Source organism: Astyanax mexicanus, chromosome 4, assembly GCF_023375975.1.
Source record: "Astyanax mexicanus isolate ESR-SI-001 chromosome 4, AstMex3_surface, whole genome shotgun sequence".
NCBI lineage: Eukaryota > Metazoa > Chordata > Actinopteri > Characiformes > Acestrorhamphidae > Astyanax > Astyanax mexicanus.
Genome location: NC_064411.1, coordinates 51,933,995 through 51,949,159, shown reverse-complemented (window position 1 = coordinate 51,949,159; position 15,165 = coordinate 51,933,995). Strand labels below are relative to the sequence as shown.

Sequence of the window (15,165 nt, the reverse complement as noted above, 5' to 3'; positions counted from 1 at the left end):
AGCAGACAGGCTAAAATATAATCAACAAAACGAGAAATAAATAATTTGAATAATAAAATATAAACACAATTAAAGAAATAGAGGCGTAAAATAACCCAACAAATATAAAAAAGCAAATGATGGGACGAAATAAATTAAATAAAAAGGTAAAAGGCCAAAAGTAACGCACAGTGACTTGGATAAGTAACATTAATCTGATTACTGGATTAGAAAATAGTCAGACAAGAAAAACTCGTTACTAAGTACTTACTAAGTAATCTCTGGTAAAATCATATCTATAACAGTTAGATGCTTTTATTTTACATTTCCTGACATCTATTAAAATGTCTGTATGCTGTATTAGCATTTCAAGTAAGAAGTTAGCATAAGAGCTAACCTAAGAGCCTCACACACACAACCTGACCAACACATACACACCTTTATAAGGGAGCAGACATACAGACGTTTGGGTGGATGTTTTAAATGTACGTAGCTCTTTCAACCACAGGTGCAGCTCCCCTAATGTGGAAGTAATAATATCATCCTCTGTTCACAACGGAGCAAGCTGATTGGCTGTTTTTGTTAAAGAGTGTGACTCTGTAAACCGACGCCATGCTGAGCATTTTAAGAATGTCTATAGATATTTCAACACTTCAAGTAATCCTGCAAATGAGTGAATTCATATCAATGGGATCATTTTTAACAGTTAGATGCTTTTATTTCACATTTCCTTCCCGACATAATATTCAGAGTGACGTTAAAATAAAAAATAAAGCTTACCAGAAGTGCAGCACGATCACCCGCCGCCATTAAAACATCTTAAATTAAGTCTTTAAAGTCACTTTTTCAATTTTAAGTTTTTTTTCTATTTACAGGTGGAACAGACACACAAAAAAACGGCACACGATTGTTGATTGTTTAGCCTGAAAGTCACAGTGATGTGTCTAAACTCTAACCGATGGACGGGTGGAATCTGGGAACACATGCTGCTCATCCTTATCTTCTCCCGTCGCCGTGGACTCCACACTTCATGAGATGGTTTGGTAGAGCCCGTGAAGCTTTGCGTTGTGACCCGTCTGACTGTCTTGTCTCTGGGCGAGGCTGAAGCCTCAGGAAACAGCTCTCGAGTTCATGAGTACCGGAGAACTGGGCGAACTCTAGTCAGCGTAGATCATGAACCCTGAGAAGGTGCTGTATTTGTTGCTGTTTCCTCCGTGAGCTTTGCCTCCGTCCAGCTTGATGTAGATCTCGTCTCCGGGCTCTAGGTGCAGCACCACGCTGTTGCTGGCGTAGTCGTAGTTCTGGTCTGCGTCCTGTGCGATGGCGCTTGCCCGCACCTGCAAATATAAACGAGGATACATCTAGTTAGCAGCTTTTTAGGATATATTTTATATATCTTTATACAACAGTTAGTTCCGACCTCACAATCTAAATCTGTATCACTCCGCGGACGCCTTGCTGAGTAACGGCATTTACACACAGGACAGTTTTGAATCTTCACCTCCAGCAGTAGCAGCAGCATTAGCTTTAGCAGCATTAGCTTAGCACAGGCTAACGACCAGCCAAGGTACGCTCACCTGCAGTGCTGGCTCGTCTTTTGTGGAAAAAAGAGAAAGAAAATCCATCAGTCACCTCGGCCACAGTCTGACAGACGGAACGTTAACTAGCCAGGCTAGGCTAGGCTAAGCTAATGCTTAGCGTCATTATAATGTCAAGCTAATTTCGAGCTAACGTATAAACTGTATGGCATTTTGTTCTACAGCTACAGTTCTGTTACAGTTCACTTGTTGTGGAACTTTTTGGCGGAAGGCACAGTCCGTATTTAAGCATATTTATTATTCATTTTTTGATGGTATTTTATTTCTTTATTTATTTTGTTAAAAAAACTGTTGTATAAAAGCAATAGAACACTCGAGGACGTGTGTTATCGCAAATAACACACTCCCTCTCCTGTTTTATTGCTTAATCGAGGGCTGTGAACAAGAAGGTTCTCAGTGTTTCCTGTCCCACCACTTAAATTTCAAATGTACGTATCCAAAATATCTAAATGACTATTTTTTGTGAAAGATTTACTTGTTATAAGACAAACTGTAAAATATGGTGGAAAAATAAGCTCCTTAGATATTTTTAAAAAGACCGAATACCTTTGGACCACCTCAAAAAATGGCTGTTTTCTCTTGTCCCACTCATTGGGTGACCAACTCCTTTGGCAAATTTAACAATTAAAATAAGCTCTAAATAAATGACTTCCTCTTGTATATTGTTGATCTGCATCTCCTTTACTTATGAAAACGACTTCTTTGGTCTACATTGTTTTGCATGTTACAGTTTTTATGCTATTAAGTTGTGTCCCACAACATGCGCTCAACCCTGTTACCATAAGGAATTTTACCTGCAGAGAAAGAGTTAAAATATTTGTCTACTGGAACAAAGGAAGTGACATCACAAGGACATTTTCTGCCCACATGACAAGACCAAGAGTAAGTGCTCTAACAATTTTCAACTTTTTTTTTCCAAATATGTTTGTCCAAGTTGTGTGTGTCACTCAGTGAACGCTGTGCAACCCTGTTACTCATATTATAAGACTAATAATGAGTAGAGTCAAAATTTACTTTATATACTTATATAACCATGTTTGTCCTTGATCTTGTGTACATAGCTAAATTTTACAGTTAGCATCTGTTCCTGCGTTAAACCACAACTTAGCCTAGATTTACAACCCTGTTACTCGCAACCCTGTTACTGTAAGTTACCAAATATATTACATAATCTAATTTAAAAAACTGCTTTAATACCTGAGCTTGACGAATCAAACTTTTTGGTAGTCTTTTACCTGTATTTAATAAATATATGACTAAAAATGATCAAATTGAAGATCAAATTTTTAGAAGTGACCACCCCTGAAATGTACCAAAATCCTGGAATTTCCCACATGAATTCTTACAGAGCAAGTAAAGGTTTCTGAAGAACCAACTCTAAAAAAGCAGAGCTGCATTAAATCTAACAGGACTGTCCTTAGTGATCTGATCACAAATGATTTCCAATTATAAATATCGCAATATATTGTATAATTTTCGATTGCAATATATTTTCGAAAAGTGGCGTCAAATAAGGATATGTTTATAAAATATTCACCCTCTAATTTAACCATTACAGACCCCGCATCAATTACAATAGACACCATGTGATGTATTTTTAAGTTTTGTAGCACAGAACACTCTTGTTGTCCATCAGAATAGTTCGTAAAAACCAGCCAATAAAACAGTAGTTGAGCCCCGCCCACTGCACAAAAAAAAAAAAATCAGCAACATCAGGTCATGTCAGCACTATATAACACAGGAGGCAAAGTAATACAAGCTCATTTTTACTAATTCTTTGTTACTTAGAACACTTTTTTTATCATGTTTAGGAATTAAAAAAAAATATCAATTCGATTTATTATAATATATATATTTAATATTAGGATAGTAATATTTTGAATGTTGTGTGCACTGTTAAACAGACAGAAAACAGCATTCTTATATTTTTCCATCACTGGAACATAATTCAGGTCTGAAAGGGTTAACGTACTAAGGTTATTGCTTCATTACTCCACGACGTGGCGCTATAATCAAATTAATAAAGAGTAACCATGCGGCAAAGAATATTGGTTGTGAAATTCTGTGAAACTGACACCAATAAATCCATAATTCCTGGTATTTATACTTATTTAGGAGTATTTTATCATCTTTAGTATAACACAGATGCTGTGAAATATCATAGAGAATTGTATTGTGAAATATCGAGTATCACAGAATCACTATTATCGTAGACAATATATTTTGATAATATTGTAATATGAGTAGGGCTGCAACGATTAGTCGATATAATCAACAATGTTGATTACACAAAGTGTAATTCACATTACATAAATTGCTGGAGACAAAAGCACAATGGGAGATGGGTAAATGGTTCACTCACACAGTTTACACTCAACCTAGTGTCTCCAAAAGTGCTCAAACACAACAGATATTACATATTTAATCAATAAATATCAGTACTTTCCATGTTTAAACAACATCTAGACATTTAAATGACCTTTAAGTCTTATTTTAGCTGTTTCTATCTATTTTTAGAAATGGAGAACATGCCAAAAATAATTGCTGACTAACCGACTAATCGAAAAAATAGTAATCAGATTAGTCGACTACCAAATTTCACATTAATCTATTAGCTTGTTATTATAATGTGCTCAGCTAACCCCTCTGGTCAGTGGACGGTGTAGTCTCGCCACTATTACATATGATCCAGCAGAGCAGTAACACAGTTAATTTGGGCAGTGCTTTGCTGTTGTGAAAGTATAATCTAGGTTTTTCCAAAAAGTTGCCAAAGAATTAAAAATACAAAGTGTTTCTAGTAAAGTGACCAAAGGTTGGTGGATGTTTTTAATAAAGTGGCAGGTAATTGGAAGTATAAGGTATCTGTTTAATTTAAAGTGATCGGAAAGTGGAATTAATAGGTAGGCATTTATATAAATGTGTCCTTTGTAGTGTCCGGTGTAGAAACAAAAACAAGGGGTGTTTTCTAATAAAGTGGCTATCGAGTGCTAGGTGTTTCTTATAAACAGTAGAACCTGAGAGTAGAAGTACAAGGTAGGTGTTGGGTATTTCTAATAAACTGGCAAGTATAGAAGTATAAAATAGCGTGTTTCCAATAAAAAGGCTAGTGTTGAAGTTAAATTATTTTTTCCAAAAACACAAGCTATAAACCCTACTAAATAAAAGTTGGAGAGCTTCGGTTACAGTGCATTACCAGCTGATAATGGCACTCACAAGTGCCTCTCAGCCAATCACATTGAGTCAGAACTGACTGTTTTATAATAACAACAATCACATAGATTGAGAATTGTCTACAGGTTACACACTTCAAGTTCAGATAGGGATGTGGGACACACCCATTATGCAAATAAATGTTACCTTATTTTTTGTTTATTTATTTGTTTTTTTTTAGTAAAACCTATGGGTTTTTTTTTTTTGTGTACCTGGTTGTTTTTGCAGAGGTCAGCCCACATGCTCGTGCCGTCGCCGCCTCTCATGAGCACGTGGTAGATGAAGAAGTAGATGCCGGGGATGGAGCAGGTGAACTTGCCGGTGGCCGGGTCGTAGTGGTTGCCCAGGTTGGTGACCACGTCGTCAAACTTCAGCACCTCGTAGCCCTCGTGCTGCTTCTTCAGTCCCGCGTAGAAGGCGATTCTGGGCACGGTGTTGTACGTGGCCGCGCTGATCACGCCCGTCACCCCGCGCGCCCCCGGTGGTCCCGGCAGCCCCGGAGGTCCTGGTTCCCCGGTTTTCCCCGGTGGCCCCGGCGGCCCGGGTGGTCCCGGCTCTCCCCGGGGTCCGGTGCGCCCCGCGCGCCCGGGCTCACCCCTCGCCCCGCGGATCAGCGTGGTGGGCGGGGGCTGCAGCGCCGTGCCCCCAGGCGGCTCGCTGCCCGCGTGCGCGTACGGCTCGCACACCATCCTGCACGCGCCCAGCGCCTCGTAGCGCGCTCCCGCGGCGGAGCCGGCGGCCGCGCGCACCATCACCGGGATCAGCACCACCAGCGCGAGCACCATAACCACCCCCAGCACGCCGGCCGCGAGTGCGCGCGCCCGCACGCCCAGCCTGACCGGCTCGCGCCTCGGCGGTGTCTCGCGCGCAATCTTCGCCCCGCGGTGTGTGCGCGCGAGCGGAAACGAGAGAGAGAGTCAGAGTGATGGAGCGCGCGCGGGCAGGAGAGGTGGAGAGATGGAGGCGCGCGCTGAAGAGAAGCGCAAAGAAAAGAAAGTTGGAGAGGAGAGAACAACCCTGTTATCACACCTGAGAGAGGGAGGAGCTTAAAGAGAGAGAGAGAGAGATAATAAGATAAAAAATAGAGAGGGATGGAGGGAGGGGAAAAAGCAAGAGAGGTAAGGAGGGATTGCTAAATGAAAGGATGGAGGGAGAGAGGAAAAGAGAGAGAGAGGAAAAGAGGGATGGAGGGAGAGAGATTGAAAGAGAGAGAGAGAAAAGAGAGGGATGGTGGTAGAGGGAGAGAGCAAGAGAGGTGAGGGAATGATTGCTAGATCTTCATCCTAGAAGGATGGAGAAAGTGAGGTAAGGGAGAGAGGGATGGAGAAATGGAGAGAGGTAAAGAAGTTAAAGTGAGAGAGAAGGGAGGGAGAAATTGAGTGTGAGAGAGGGAGAAGTAAGATATGGATATGGTAATGGAGAGAGTGAGTTGAGTGATAGAGATTGACAAAGTGAGGTGAGGGAGAGAGATAGATGTAAGTATGGAGAGAGAGAGGAGGAAGGGAGAGAGACAGATGGGTGACAGAGAGAGAGAGTTGAGGGATAAAGATAGAGAAAGTGAGGTGAGGGAGAGAGAGATAGATGGAGAAATGGAGAAAGGTAATGAAGTGTGAGAGAGAGAGAAAAGTGAGGGGGAGAGAAAGGTTGAGTAAGAGACTCCTTTTGGGGATTGATACAGAGGTCAGAGAGAGAGATAAAAAAGAGAGGGATGGAGGAAGAGAGCAAAAGAGGTGATGGATAGAGATAAAGAGAGTGAGGGAGAGAGAGAAGAAAGGGAGAGAGACAAAAGTGTGGGACAAACAAATAGATAGAAAGAGGAGGGAGAGGCAGGAAAAAATGAGAGAAAAGAGATAGACGATAGAGGAAAATAGAGAACAAGATAGTTCAGGGATAAAGAGAGAGAAAATGAGATGAGGAAGGGAGATAGATGGAGGAATGGAGAGAGGGGGGAAAAAGGGAGAGAAAAGAAATAGGCGTTAGAGGGAGAGTTAAGGGATAGAGAGAGAGAGAGATGGAAGAAAAGAGAGAGGAAAAAGGGAGAGAGACAGAGATGGGTGATGGAGAGAGCGAGAGAGTTGAGGGATAGAGGTAAAGAAATGAGGTAATGGAGTGGTAAAGAAGTGTAAGAGAGGGAAGTGAGGGAGAGAGAGAGGAAAAGGGATAGATACAGAGGTGAGAGAAATAAAGATAGAAAGAGAGGGATGATGGATAGTAGGGGTGGGCGATATAGCCCTAAAATAATATCACAATATGACAATTTTTTTTTTAAATACACTATACACTGCAAAAAAAAAAAAAAAAAAAAAAAAAAAAATGTATATATATATATATATATATTATTACATAAAATAAAATACTGCACACCCCTAAGTGAGAAATTAAAAAATACAACAGAAGTTAATGTTGTAACAGAAGTTAATGATCCAGAATGTCATGATAATAATAATTATGCACTCCAAATATCTCCATATATCCAGGATTAAAGTCAAATAAATGATACTGGATATAATGGGAAATGGGATGGGTGATATGGCACCTATTTGAGGGTATAATAACGTTCACGATATGTAAAAAATTTGACGGTATTATCGTGTATGATACGATATGAAACACCTTAAATGGATAGAGATAAAGAAAGTGAGGGGGAGAGAGAAGAAAGGGTAAGAGACAGAGATGGGTGATGGAGAGAGAGCGAGAGAGTTGAGGGATAGAGATAGAGAAAGTGGGGTAAGGGAGAGAGATAGATGGAGTGATGGAGAGAAAGATATACAGATAGGTGTTGGAGAGGTAGAGAGAAGGTTAAAAAGGTTAAGAATGGTAGTTTTAATTAATAGTGTACAATAATAATAATAATAATACAATATGAAAAGGTTATTATAGTGTATCTAACTTCAGCAGATGTGACTATAACAGCCTAACTAATAGACAAGAGCCAGAAGGTAACATAGACATGAACCAGTGCATCTGAAGACACTGGCATTCATCCACACCAACATAAAAAAAAACCTTGAAAGCGATTCCTTGAAAGTGGCGATAGGACAGCACCAGTATCTTCTCCCTTTATCTAAGGAGAAACCTCAATTACCCAAAAGCTGAAGCTAAAAGCATATGCATTATCAGAAAGGTTATTCATTCCAGAGCCGACTGAAGCTTTCTGATTTCCAGGAACTAGCATGAAGTCAGCATCCTGTGATCCAAGCAGTCGTGTTGGTTAATAATAGGAAATATGGTCTTGCAGGTACTCAAAGAACCACTTGGGTGTTTAAAGAGGTATCTGATTAAATGATGCTTCTTCAGATTAGTAGATGTTTATTTATAGAACCTTCATAAATGGAACCAACAAGGGTTTTGCTATTGTTGCCACTCGGTTTTTGAAACCGTTTTTGCTGAATGGAGCTTCGTCACTACCAGCAGCCAATAAGAACAGAGGGTATTTACATATGTCAGTCTTTTTTCTTTAAATTTTATCCCATTTGGCCAATTACCCAACACACCCATTAGGACTCTCTCTATCACTAGCAATTTCCCAACACAAGGAGGGTAAAAGACTGGTGAAGAGTAGCACATGTCTCCTCCGATACATGTGAAGTCAGACTCCGCCTCTTTTCCAACCGTTGCTGAGTAGCATCATAGCAGGTTTGGAGGAAAGCGCAGCGACTTGGTTCCAATACATCAGCTCACAGACGACGTAGGAGTGATGAAGGGAAAGAGCGCCATTTATCCACCCAAAGAGAGCAAGGCCAGTTATGCTCTCTCAGGGCTCCGGCAGCTGATGGCGAGCTACATAAGCGGGATTCGAGACTCCGCTGGACCACTCGGAGCTAAAGATATTTTTAATTTTTAAATGTTTTGAACAATGATCAAGTAAAAGTTGTAATGATGGTGCTTCATCCAGTACTTTTGGGATGCTCAAAACGGCTTATAAAGTTAATGTCCTATCCCATAAGAATATTGCTATGTTCAGGTCTACTGATAGAGTCATAGTAGTGGTCGTAAGAACAATGAATATTAATAATGATGATTATTTGCTGGAAAGGTCAGATGTCATTCCAAATCAGACAATTGTAAAGAGATGGAATTAGTTATGTGTGTTCTGTGTATAAGCGTATAACAGCCTATCTTAGAGAGCCAGAAGGTAACATAGACACAAGCATACCTAGAAATACTGGCATCCATCTGCTTCAACTGAATGCAATCAAATCCACATGGCAATTCTCCAAAATGTAGTTGAACGTCTTTCATGTCCCGAACACTACTGTCCACAAAATATTCAGCTTTTCGGTTTCTGTATCAGTTTCTCTGATTTTCTATTTATAGGTTTATGTTTGAGTAAAATGAAATTTGTTGTTTTATTCTATAAACTACAGACAACATTTCTCCCAAATTCCAAATAAAAATATTGTCATTTAGAGCATTTATTTGCAGAAAATGAGAAATGGCTGAAATAAAAAAAGATGCAGAGCTTTCAGACCTCAAATAATGCAAAGAAAACAAGTTCAAAAAATCAATATTTGGTGGAATATTCCTGGTTTTTAATCACAGTTTTCATGCATCTTGGCTTGTTCTCCTCCACCAGTCTTACACACTGCTTTTGGATAACTTTATGATGCTTTACTCCTGGTGCGCAAATTTAAGCAGTTCAGTTTGGTTTAATGGCTTGTGATAATCCATCTTCCTCTTGATCATATTTCAGAGGTTTTTAATTTGGTAAAATCAAGGAAACTCATCATTTTTAAGTGGTCTCTTATTTTTTTCCCAGAGCTTTATAATTCAGTAGCATTTATGAAAATTATTAAGACTTTTTGAGCATTTACGAGTTTTTAAATCAAGTATAATTAGTATCTAGAAAGTTTGTAAAACTCTTCTCCAGTCTCTTTAGAGGCCAAACCCAGGGGACACTCAATACTATCCACCAGGGACTCGTCACACCATTGATTCTCTAGTCATAAATCACAGAGGGACAGAGGTGAATCAATAGAGACAAGGAGAAAGTCTCTACAAAACCTGAATATTCTGCAAAGAAGCAGTGATGGAGCACCTTACAAGACCCGCATAGCACTGTAGTGTTGATAACAGCAAGACTTCAACTGTTAATATTTCAACTTATATGAACTTTTTAGAAATATTGAGTGTCCAAAGTTTTACTGTATAGATCTCTGAGGTCATTGTGATTAATAAGCCATTGAAATATATAGTCATAAGTCCCACATTAGGGAAGCACTGGAAAATTTAGTTAAAACTGCACAGTTTTTTTTTCCATTCAAATAACATGTTTAATATGCAAATATACATACCATCAAATCACATTTATATACAGCTCTGGAAAAAAATAAGAGACCACTTGAAAAAGATGAGTTTCTTTGATTTTACCAAATTAAAAACCTCTGGAATATAATCAAGAGGAAGATGGATGACCACAAGCCATCAAACCAAACTGAACTGCTTGAAGTTTTGCACCAGGAGTAAAGCAGCATAAAGTTATCCAAAAGCAGTGTGTAAGACTGGTGGAGGAGAACATGATGCCAAGATTTATGAAAACTTTGATTAAAAACCAGGGTTATTCCATAAAATATTGATTTTTAAACTCTTTTTAATTGGAATTTGGGAAAAATGTTGTCCGTAGTTTATAGAATAAAACAACAATGTTCATTTTTCACAAAAATATATCTATTAATAGCAAAATCAGATGAATTGATTCAGAAATGGAAGTGGTCTCTTAATTTTTTTAGAGCTGTATATATTTATATATATATTTACCGTAGATTTGCCCTGTCCATCACAAATGTACCTCAATAGGGCCATTTTAAGAATACATTAATCTAAGCCATGCATTTTCTTTTCTACATTTACCTCAGTAATGCTATTCTAATAATAAATTCACTTAAGCATTGCAGGTTTTGTCATAAATGTCCTGAAGCAATGTCATAAATGTACCTCAGTAGAAATAGTAATACTCTAATCTTGGATTTACTGAAGCAGTGCAAATGTTGTCATTAATGCACCCCAATAGTGCTGCAATTTGTTGCTACAGTAAACTCACTGAAGCTATTCTAATAAACTTTCTAATAAAATGTACTTTAGCAGTGCAGGTTTTGTTAGAAATGTACCTCAGTAGTGCTGTTTTAATCATACATTTACTTAAGCAGCTCCAACTAACAAATGTTAAGTTACTATAGTTAGCTTTCATTACATTTGTGTGAGTAGAGGTTAAAAATGAACTTTAACCTGCCGTTTCTCAGCTCTCCCTGCTGGTTTCTTTTGTGCCCACAGAATAAAATGACTCATTATTCTGTATTATTTTGCCTTTTCTTTTGATTTGGTTGCCAGTATAGGCTGAATTTCAGATTTTTCCACTCCTTTTGTTGGAGTGACTGCCTTTACTGTCCAGAGAAAACATTCTACTAGATTTTAGTGGAGCATTGCTGTGAGGATTTGATTGCAAGAGCATTAGCAAGGCCGAGAAGTTGGAAGATCACCATCCCAAAAATCTCCTCAAACTCCTTTTCTAACTTTTTTCAAAAGTATTGAATGGAGCACCATCTTTCCATAAAACACAGTTCTTTAATTGCTCTACAGCTCAATGCTCCTCTACATTACCCATTTTATGAGTTCAAAAATCAATATTTGGTGGAATAATGCTGGTTTTTAATTACAGTTTTCATGCTGCATCTTGGCATCATGTTCTCCTCCACCAGTTTTGCACACTGCTTTTGGATAACTTTATGCTGCTTTACTCCTGGTGGAAAAAAACAAGCAGTTCAGTTTGGTTTGATGGCTTGTGATCATCCATCTTCCTCTTGATTGTATTCCAGAGGTTTTTAATTTGGTAAAATCAAAGAAACCCATCATTTTTAAGTGGTCTCTTATTTTTTTTCCCAGAGCTATATAATCCAGTAGCATTTATGAAAATTATTTAGACTTTTTGAGCATTTAAAAGCTTTTAAATCAAGGATAATTGGTATCTATGACGTTTGTAAAACTCTTATCCAGTCTCTTTAGAGGCCAATACTTTTTTACTTTTTTCAAAAGTATTGAATGGAGCACCATCATACCATAAAACACAGTTCTTCAATTGCTTTACAGCTCAATGCTCCTCTACATTACCCATTTTATGAGTTCAGAAATCAATATTTGGTGGAATAACCGGTTTTTAATTACAGTTTTCATGCTGCGTCTTGGCATCATGTTCTCCTCCACCAGTCTTACACACTGCTTTTGGATAACTTTATGCTGCTTTACTCCTGGTGCAAAAATTAAAGCAGTTCAGCTTGGTTTGATGGCTTGTGATCATCCATCTTCCTCTTGATTATATCCCAGAGGTTTTTAATTTGGTAAAATCAAAGAAACTCATCATTTTTAAGTGGCCTCTTATTTGTTTTCCCAGAGCTATATAATTCAGTAGCATTTATGAAAATTATATAGACTTTTTGAGCATTTAAAAGCTTTTAAATCAAGGATAATTAGTATCTATAAAGTTTGTAAAAGAACACAGTTCTTTAATTGCTCCTCTATATTACCCACACTTTGCAAACTAAAGCTGTTTAGTTTAATACATTTATTAGAAAGAGTGTGCATAAATATTTAGACATGTATTTGTAGTGTATTTATTTTTTCTTTATCATACAAATATATAATATCTGCAAAATATAATTCAGTTTTAAATCATCTGGGAGGAAAGCGGTGTTGCAAAACATTGCATAAGAGGAGCGTGAGCGCTCACACTTCTACACCTACACCCACCATCACCACACACACACACACACACACACACACACCCTCTGAGTCAATGATCACTTGTGGCCGGTCCTGTCCTCTCCAGCTGGCACGCGCCGCGGCTTAGTCAATGCGATTGGACCATCGGCAGCATTGATGAGTCACATGGCATCTTCAGATGCGCAGTGGTGCTCCAAACAGGCCTCTGAAAACAAGCAGCAACTTTTTCACTTTGGTTAAATCTGAGGCCTGAAAGGTGTTTATCTCTCAGTAGACTCTTCTACAAGCTTTATTCCCCAGTTTATACTAAATTATACCGCTAAAGCTACGATGATTCCAGCCGCTTCGTACAAAAACCAACAGCGCAAAAATGCAGATCTGGCCAAGTGAGCAAAGGCCGTGCTACTAGTTACGCTTGTTCATACTGGCAGCTTAGCTGTGAACCAAAACACTCGTCCCACAAGCATTGCATGTTGTGCTTATCCAAGACTCTGTGATGCAATCTGTGTGGAGGCATACGTACTACCAAACGAGGCTGTTTAAGACTTTTTAGCGGTGGTGGTTGGCGGCCAATTTTGGGAATTAAGCCCTAGGAAAGAGACAAACTATGGGATGTTGGAAAATTCTTCACTTCTTAATGTATTAATACATAATATTTGAATTCATTACATTGGTTAGCACTTTAATCTGTGTCTCCTTCAGCATTGCATGCAATATCTTGAGGTATATATTTAATTTCAAATATACACTACCCTCCAAAGTTATTGGAACATGTGGACAACCATTATATTATTTCAGCTTTTACTTCCAGTCCTGCACTCTGGAGGTCAGCACACACAATGTTTCTGTCATCAACTGCTGTGGTTTTCCTTTGTCTAACTGACTGACATCTGTTACTTAGTACACCAGTAACGACTTTCTTCTTCAGGATATTTCAAGCGGTTGTGCTGGCTATGGCCAATGTTTGATCAATGGCTCTGATTGAGTTTCCATTCTCTCTCAGCTTTACAATTGCATCTATCCATCCATCCATCCATCCAAGCTGAACTGTTTTAATTTTTGCACCAGGAGTGGCGTAAAGTTATCCAAAAGCAGTGTGTAAGACTGGTGGAGGAGAACATGATGCCAAGATGCATTAAAAAAAATGTGATTAAGAAACAGGGTTATTCCACCAAATATTGATTTCTGAACTCTAAAACTCTATGAATAATAATTAGTTTTCTTTGCATTATTTGAGGTCTGAAAGCTCTGCATCTTTTTTGTTATTTCAGCCATTTCTCATTTTCTGCAAAAAAATGCTCTAAATGAGAATATTTTTATTTGGAATTTGGAAGAAATGTTGTTTGTAGTTTATAGAATAAAACAACAATGTTCATTTTATTCAAACATATACCTGTGTGGTTTTAGTACCACATATGAAAGTGATCTAAATGGAATGAAAGTGTATGTTTTTTTTTTAATGCCACACAAAATAGATCTGAATTGTGCCACACTTACCTACAGTGAGAACTTTGTATCTATAAACATCAGTGACTAATAGCTCTGCAGCCTTAGTGATTAGCCTTCTCCTCTGAAAGTGTTGAATCCCTCAGTGTAAGCTCTATAACTCTATATTATATTATTTTGTAGCTGTTTTTGTTTGCAGTAATTAAACAGTGCACCTGCATGTACATCTGACTGTCCGAAGACGACGGGTAGAGCATCGCCCTCTTGTCATTTTTGATTTGGACACAGCAGACGTTTGGAATTCTTGAATAAAACATGGACGTGAAGCCTCTCAGCAATGACTGGCTGGAAATCAAACTTGTTTGAGTTATGTTAATGTGTTCAGACTCCGGACCGTCAATCTGCATCCGGTCTTTTGTCAGTTTTAAGGGCCCTGTCATGAAATATGCATGACAACACTGAGAATCAGAGCATAGACTTCGAAACGAACTGCCAACCACTGACAGACAAACGTGTTTCAGAGAAGATGAGACTGAAGGTTATTTGCTCTCGAATCTCAATAAGAAACTCTGGGTTCTTGGTCAGATCAATGGTGCCTCAATGAAAAACTATCTATAGAACCTTCCCCAAATCTGAAACACCCTATTTTAGTTAAATCCAAAGAACACTAATAAGAACCCCAATGTTTTGTTTCGAAACATATAAGAACCCAATAAGAAACAATTTGTTCTTATTTAGATCAATGAAATATCTATATGTGTGTTCTTCTTTTAGGTCAGGTGGGTCTTGAACTTCAGTAAGACACACGGCCTTCTTCAGATTAATTCAGCACCCTTTGTTGGTCTTCAGAGGTGAATATAAGGATGCATCTCTATACACAATTCTCTTCACATTAGTAGAACCCCAATAAGAAACCCTATGTTCCCCTTTTGCCTCTTTTGCTCGTTAGAACCTCCATAAGAGAACTTATGTAACTCTTCAGGTTGTTAGGACCCCAGTAAGAGACATTTTGTTCCTCTTTAGCTTGTTCGAACCCCCATAGGAAACATTATGTTCCTCTTTAGCTTGTTAGAACCCCAATAAGAGACATTATGTTCCTCTTTAGACAGTTAGGACCTTAGTAAGAGAACTTATGTTCCTCTTTAGGTCATTAAAACCCCAATAAGAGACATTATGTTCCTCTTAAGCTTGTTAGCACGGCAATAAGAGATTTTATGTT

The 15,165-nt window shown here is 38.5% G+C and overlaps 2 protein-coding genes across 2 annotated transcripts in view; both read right to left on the bottom strand.

The window, feature by feature from the left end:
• hecw1b (HECT, C2 and WW domain containing E3 ubiquitin protein ligase 1b) overlaps positions 1-15,165 on the bottom strand; it is a 295,654-nt gene that overhangs the window by 130,792 nt on the left and 149,697 nt on the right. The gene's annotated exons all lie outside the window — the stretch shown is intronic.
• c1ql3b (complement component 1, q subcomponent-like 3b) lies at positions 673-14,203 on the bottom strand. Its single transcript, XM_022678695.2, is given in 4 exon segments — positions 673-1,316; positions 5,000-5,696; positions 5,698-5,804; positions 14,162-14,203. Coding segments are annotated over 4 exon segments (1,026 nt in total). The 3' UTR covers positions 673-1,136.